This window comes from Apium graveolens, chromosome 3, assembly GCF_009905375.1.
Source record: "Apium graveolens cultivar Ventura chromosome 3, ASM990537v1, whole genome shotgun sequence".
Classification (NCBI taxonomy): domain Eukaryota; kingdom Viridiplantae; phylum Streptophyta; class Magnoliopsida; order Apiales; family Apiaceae; genus Apium; species Apium graveolens.
The window spans coordinates 264229899-264236624 of record NC_133649.1 but is presented as its reverse complement, the minus strand read 5'-3'; the positions used below and the strand labels follow the sequence as shown (position 1 = coordinate 264236624).

Genomic DNA, 6726 nt, shown 5'->3' with positions numbered 1-6726 from the left:
ACATATATTCAGTTTTTAAATGACTAACAAAAGCCCGAAGTCTCCAACATTACTCTCCATTATTCAAACTTCTCATTAGTCTCCGATTTTTTCTCATTAATAATAACTATGTCATTGCAAATATTTAAAAAAATAATTTAAAAATGGCCTCTTTGATTTTAAAAAGGGAGAGGAGAATTTTCTCAATGTCTCCTAAATAAATTATTTTTTATCCCCCTAGTTCCACCACCAGAGAAGGTCCCCATGTTTCTAAGCAAACCCCACGACGTCTATGTATGATAATGACATTCATTTCTACTAATGATATACGTGCCTTCTCCCCCCTTTTCACTTGTTATAAGAAGGAGAAGAGGAAGAAGACATAAAGATTGTGAATTACAAAAGAAGATATCATCATAGATTGAAAATGATGAGAAACAGTGCATGTGAGGAGGAGGAGGAGGAGGAGAAGAAAAAGAAAATGAAGAAAGGATTGTGGTCGCCGGAAGAAGACGAGAAGCTGAAGGAATACATGTACGGGAATGGTGAAAACGGAGGGTGTTGGAGTGATATAGCAAAGAATGCAGGATTGCAAAGGTGTGGAAAGAGTTGTCGTCTCCGTTGGATTAACTATTTGAGGCCTCATCTCAAACGTGGTCCGTTCTGTCCTGTTGAGCAAAACCTTATTGTTTATCTCCATTCTCTTCTTGGCAACAAGTAGGACCCAGTTCCTCCCTCTTCTCTCATTTTTCTGCATGCACCATGCATTATTATATTTTCTCTGCATTAATTAGACCATTTTTTAGTTTGAGGATGTCTTAACTAGCCTTGGTTTCCATTGCCAAAGATCAATCTGTCTTTAGTATTTGTGAATTATTGTCTGTGTGTTTACTTTAAAATTGTTTCAAGAATAAGTTTCACTATTATTTTGTCCACCAGAAATCATATACCGATAAATTTTACATTAGGTCATCATTAGGTTTCGAAAGAGAAAAAATTGTATCATATTTGTTTCTGATTGCTTGTAATTACCAAAGACGAGTTTGTAGAGTCATTTACAACTTGTCAAAACTCGCCTATCAACTGCTTAAACATCCTGAAGTGCCAGGTTTAGCTCAAATTCAGCAAAACTTGGTTCAGCCATCTTATTTCGTTGGAATCATTTTTTCCAACAATTCAAACATTCCCCCATCCCCCACCACGAAAAATATTACTACAATTTTGTTCAATGTACATCTTGAAGTGGTACTACTAAAATTTTAGCTAAAAAAAAAGGTCTACTAATTTTAGGACTTAGTTTAAATAATCTAATTCATCAACAATTTTTAACTATTACTCTCTTCATCTCATCGGGTTCTTTACATAGATGATAGAGATATGTCACACATTTTAAGTGTGCTATAAATTATAGTTCCCTAAATTTAAGGGGAATTATCAAAATCTTATTATATAGTCAACGTCCCTCCTAATTGGAGAGCTCATTTCTGAAATTTGGATCATATTAGACATGGTTATTTTTGGATCTAGCTTCTAGTTCAATTTCCCCTATTTAGGTAGGGGTCTGCTCGATCCATTTGTATCCATCATCATAGTACAATCGTTAAATTAATAGTGTACCTCGTCCTATTTCTGGACCCTCCAATAATAAATTAAAAATATGCTGTGTTATTAATTGCAATTAGCATGCATATATAGCAGTGTACATTGCAGAACATATGTTTAAAACTCAATATCCTAAAATTAGTCTTTAGCTCAAAAATATCACGTGTAACAAATCCTTGCATATGTTAGTTTAATATCTTATGATGTCTTTTCTTGTTAAAGGTGGTCGAAAATTGCAGCCCACTTGCCCGGGAGAACTGACAACGAAATAAAAAATTTCTGGAATTCAACAATAAAGAAGAGGCTTAAGAATTCATCTTCACCATCAATTGCTTCTGTAAACACAAGTGATTCATCTTCAGAACCTTACAAAGATTCCGGAATCTTTTCCATGCAAGGTTATACTAACACCATGTCAATGTACATGGAACCCTCATCATTCATGCAACCAATAGCTTCAAATCACTCTGCATTGCCTTTCGATCATAATCGCCTAAACATCAACTCTGAAGATCAAGGATCCTGCTTTCAAGGAGTACCGAATTGCTTGACATCAAATGAAATGCATGGTGATTATGAGGTTTTCGGTGAAAAATCAGGGGCTGAAGAGCGGATTTTTCCTCCTTTGGAAAACAAGAACATAAAATCGAACATTAGAATCCAAAACATGGAGAATGATTCATTGTATAACAATTTTGATGACTTGGACAATAATGCAGAGAATATGCAACCTTGTGGGAAATGTGAAGAAGGAGACGAGTTAAGATTAGAAGAATGGGTAGAAGAATTGATGACAGATGTTTCTTTCCTTCCTTCAACCTACAAGTAGAATTATTTACACTCTTCACAAGATATTTTTTTAAAGAAAATTATATTCGGTTTTTATTTTTTCCCATCCCTCTTCAATAATGTTTTATGATCCCAAAAATTTTATTCCACAATGGAAGAAACTCCAAAAATTTGTATTTAGCCGGTTACAATATATTAGCAGATACAAGATTGTACTGATATAATAAAATAAGGGCCAGTTTTAAAGACTGGGGTAGTGACTGAGTGGGTGCATATATATTTAGTGATAATACGTTTCTAAATTTGTAAGTCTTGTTTAGATGAGTTGTGGATTGAATTTTATACATAAAGAGTTAAATTTTATACATGAAGAGTTAAATTAATAGTTCATTCATAGGTTCTGTATGGAATTTGTTGTTTAGATGAGTTGTATTTATAGGCCTGAAGGGCTCAAAATCAATTGTAACTTGTATTTCAATGGTATGTGAAAGCTGAAGTATAGAGGTCACATTAAAACAGAGGTTTGCTATCATCAAAGTCAAAAAGATCATGTTTGCAGACTGAAAGCTTCACACAACTGCATAAAAGGTGCTTGCTTGTCTAAACAGATGGGCCCTAATTTTATAATTATTGAGTAGAATGAAAGTGCAATGGAGATGTTAACTACAGGGCAATACCAATAAAGGTATGAATTGATCTTTATTGTTTCAATTTTGGCGGGGGTGTTTCATATTTGCGTCACAACAGAGATGCAAAAGCACTCGAGGAAAAACTGGCTAAGAAGGCAGCAGGGTTAAGTGGTGATGCTGTTGGTATAAGCAGTAAGAAATGACGGGAGTACCCGGGTTTCATGAACAGCGTGAAGACAAAAGTGTTTTTCTCATGAAGATGATTGCTCAGGGAGATAATTAGTATTAAGTGGTTTTTTCCCATTTTTCGGTTGGTGTTTCAAAATCTTCTTTGCCCGGTGAAATATATCCCCCATGTTTATTAGATGCCTCAATTATTTTCCTTCACTAAGAAAGTTTTTGGTTAATGTCCATTTTTTCTCTTAAAATTTGTTAGTTACGAGTTTGATCTCTTGAAATTTATTTGACAAACATGTTTTCACCAAACCATCATCTACAAAGTATATGATTTTTTTTCATCTCATTCAACCTCAATACAGTTCAAAGGCATTTGAAAGACCCCATTACACAAAATAAAGATGACAACATACTTCATCAATGGACTCATTTAACAGTGTGGCCCAGCCTCAAAATTGACTAACAGAAAATACAATCCCTTACAAACCATGAAATGAATAATTGGAAGTTCTACTGAATTAGACAAATCATTCCACTAGCTGAAGAGGTCTCTCAGTGATCCCCGGGCAAGGTCTTGATGATATCAGAATCACCTGAAATATATATCAAGGATAAGTATACAAGAACTTGTGCATTATGCTGCAACTGTGACGGTAGAAGAAAAATTATATACCTGGATCAACAATGCTAAGGCATGACACACGGAAATACTTCCCACATGCTGTCCCTAAGTCCACGTTGTCTGAAGGAGAGGAACAACAAAACATATTAAAATACTTTTAAAAAACTAACCGTATACACAAATTCAAAAGATCATGTTTAGAGACTTGAAGCAGCACCATGACGGCATAACAGGTGGTATCTGTACAAAAAAAGCCTAATTTTTAAATTTTGAGTATAGTGCAACCAATACCACAGTCAATATGTCAAATACAGAACAGAGCAAGATATTGATTGGCAACAGTCATTACAGTACAACTAACACGGATCTAGACAGGTTTTAGAATGAAAATATTTTTACAAAGAGATGAGCTGGATATAAAGTTAAAACTAATTCAATTTAAGATGAACAAAGCTCTTCTAAATGAATACAAACACACATACAACACTAGTAACAAATTATTACGAGGGGCCTTGGTACCTACGGTTGCAGGATTATATATCAAAATTTAAGAAAACTTTTGTCTGCCTTCTCTTCAGCAGATAAGACACATTATCATCTAATCTCTTTAAACAATAATATTTTTATTTAAGTTAATAATTACAAGTGAAGACTGTTCTCAAACCATCTCGCCAATCCTAAACATAACAACGTAAATATTTTTCTAGTCAAAGACCAATAGGCCACATAAGAAATAACCCAACAGAAAAATAGTACAAACAAGAAGAAACGGGTGAAGAGGGTTAAGACTAAAATCTTTAAGATGTTACAAGGCACTTTCAAATAAAACAGAATTACATACAGAACTATTCGTAGTTATAACTAGAATCCGCAAGTCCATGTGGGTAACTAAACTGCTGAACCTAAGGTCATACACACGCACATCACTATACAAACCTGAAAGCTAGGCAAGTTTTGGCAAGAAATTGAGCAAAACAATAGTATTTTATTGTCATCTAACCTCCTTAAACAGAAAATACTTTTATTCAGCTTAACGCAAACAAGTAAAGGACGTTCTCAAACCATCCCACCAATCCTACACACGTCACTAGAACTATTTTCTAGTGAAAAGGCTTGATCAATAGATTATAGTCACCATATACGAAACAACCCAACAAAAAAATAGTACAAACAAGAAAAAACAGGTAAGATGGCTTAAAACTAGAATCCAATATGATTATACAAGCATTGTCAAATAATATAGATCAACATAAATTACAATTAGTAGTAATAACCAGAATTTGAATTTTCCAGTTTATTATCTGTGCGAGTAACTACACTGTTACAGCTAAGGTCCAGTTACTATATAGAACTAAAAACTTGGACAGTGGTATATATTTTGGCAAGAAGCTCTTTTTCTGATACGGTTTTCCTGTTGTAATAAGACTTGGTATAAAAAAAACTAACTTCCTTTTACATATATTCATATGTGCTAATGTCTGCAAATTGAAAATTTAATAAATCATATAATCTATTACAAGAAGATAATACTTTGTCCGACCATCCACGCATCAATACAACTTTCCTTCAGGAAGAAACACCCTTTCCATATAAGAAACAATCCAACAAACTTTAGTACAAACAAATAACTCCATTAAATCGATCCTAATAGCTACCAACCAGAAGTATAACAAACCATCTACATTTATGCTATTAATTCCTAACAATCCATAACACAAAAGATAAATGCCATAATAATCAAAGTAAACAATACATCCAACATTTCAAATATAAGAATATCAAGTACATCCTCCTATACTTACTTCCATTGTAGTGGTGCACTCCAACCTTAGCAAGCATCGCATAGTATTCAATCTCAGATTTCCTCAACGGCGGGCAATTGTTCGATATTATAATCAACTTACCTACAATACAAACCAAAACCAACCTTAAAACAAAATATCATCACATAAACATAATAAGCCCTAATCAAGCAAAACATCACAAACCCATTTCATATTAAACCAAACCAATCAACTAAATTACAAATATACAAAAAATTCACAAACCCATTTGATTAAACAAACAAATAAGCAATATCAAGCAATCAAGAATGAAGGAAAGAGAGTATAAAGATGAAACCTTTAGAGGATCTGAGAGACTCAAGCACAGTTTTGTAACCAAGAGTGTATTTACCACTCTTCATCACAAGAGCTAGCCTGTTGTTAATGCTCTCATGAGTCTTCTTCTGCAATTATCATATGCATACAGTTAAAAATACATAAAAAAAAATCAAAACAAAGATATTTAAATAAAATATGCAAAGAATGTATGTACCGTCTTCTTCCCGGCAACCATTTTGGATATGAAGAATTAAATTAAATTGGGGGGAGGGTGTGAGATTGATTAATCAGCGGCAGGTCGGGAAGAACAAGTGTGTGTATATATGGGGGATGGAAGTAGGGTTATTATATATGAGGACTATTTGATTTGATGGGCTTGGTATTTATTCAACATTATGGTGGGTTAGTTTTTGCTTTGGCCCAACATCCATTCAGGTAGAACCATTTCAATTTTTCATCACAACCAAAACCCATCAAATGTAAATTATTAAAGGCACCCTTATTTCAAGATGTGATAATGGGTTTGACTCATGAATCGGGTTAAATACAGATGGGATTGAGGTGTTTTTATTTAAAATATTTTAAGTTAATAATTTTAATTTAATTAAATATATTAAGTTTATTATTATTCTAATATATATTTGGTTTAAAGCTATTTTAAAATATATACGCAAACAAGCATTCTCTCTCGCTGTTTGCAATTTTTCTTTCGTTAATTATAGGTTTTTAAGTTTTGTATACAGTTATTAAATTATATACATGATTTATAATGATTAAACCAACTTTTGAAAACTCTCTCGGGCGATTCACATAACCACCATTATCA

The 6726-nt window shown here is 33.3% G+C and overlaps 2 protein-coding genes across 2 annotated transcripts; one reads left to right on the top strand and one right to left on the bottom strand.

Annotated features, from left to right (window-relative positions):
* The first annotated feature begins 347 nt into the window (after positions 1–347).
* LOC141711048 (uncharacterized) lies at positions 348–3312 on the top strand. The gene is made up of 2 exons (XM_074513499.1): positions 348–696; positions 1804–3312. The coding sequence occupies exons 1-2, from the start codon at positions 407–409 to the stop codon at positions 2408–2410; spliced, it is 897 nt and encodes a 298-aa protein (XP_074369600.1). The 5' UTR covers positions 348–406; the 3' UTR covers positions 2411–3312.
* A 179-nt stretch (positions 3313–3491) lies between these two features.
* On the bottom strand, positions 3492–6269 carry LOC141713276 (large ribosomal subunit protein eL30). The gene is made up of 5 exons (XM_074516606.1): positions 6115–6269; positions 5920–6025; positions 5601–5702; positions 3850–3918; positions 3492–3769 (listed from the first exon to the last, which is right to left on the bottom strand). The coding sequence occupies exons 1-5, from the start codon at positions 6133–6135 to the stop codon at positions 3729–3731; spliced, it is 339 nt and encodes a 112-aa protein (XP_074372707.1). The 5' UTR covers positions 6136–6269; the 3' UTR covers positions 3492–3728.
* Positions 6270–6726: the final 457 nt, after the last annotated feature.

Coding starts and splice junctions, on each gene's coding strand:
- LOC141713276 (XM_074516606.1), bottom strand. CDS start 6,135: ATGGTTGCCGGGAAGAAGACG. Junction 6,026..6,114: donor TGGTTGCCGGGAAGAAGACG/GTACATACATTC, acceptor TGATAATTGCAG/AAGAAGACTCATGAGAGCAT. Junction 5,703..5,919: donor GTCTCTCAGATCCTCTAAAG/GTTTCATCTTTA, acceptor TTTGTATTGTAG/GTAAGTTGATTATAATATCG.
- LOC141711048 (XM_074513499.1), top strand. CDS start 407: ATGATGAGAAACAGTGCATGTGAGGAGGAGGAGGAGGAGGAGAAGAAA. Junction 697..1,803: donor CATTCTCTTCTTGGCAACAA/GTAGGACCCAGT, acceptor TTCTTGTTAAAG/GTGGTCGAAAATTGCAGCCC.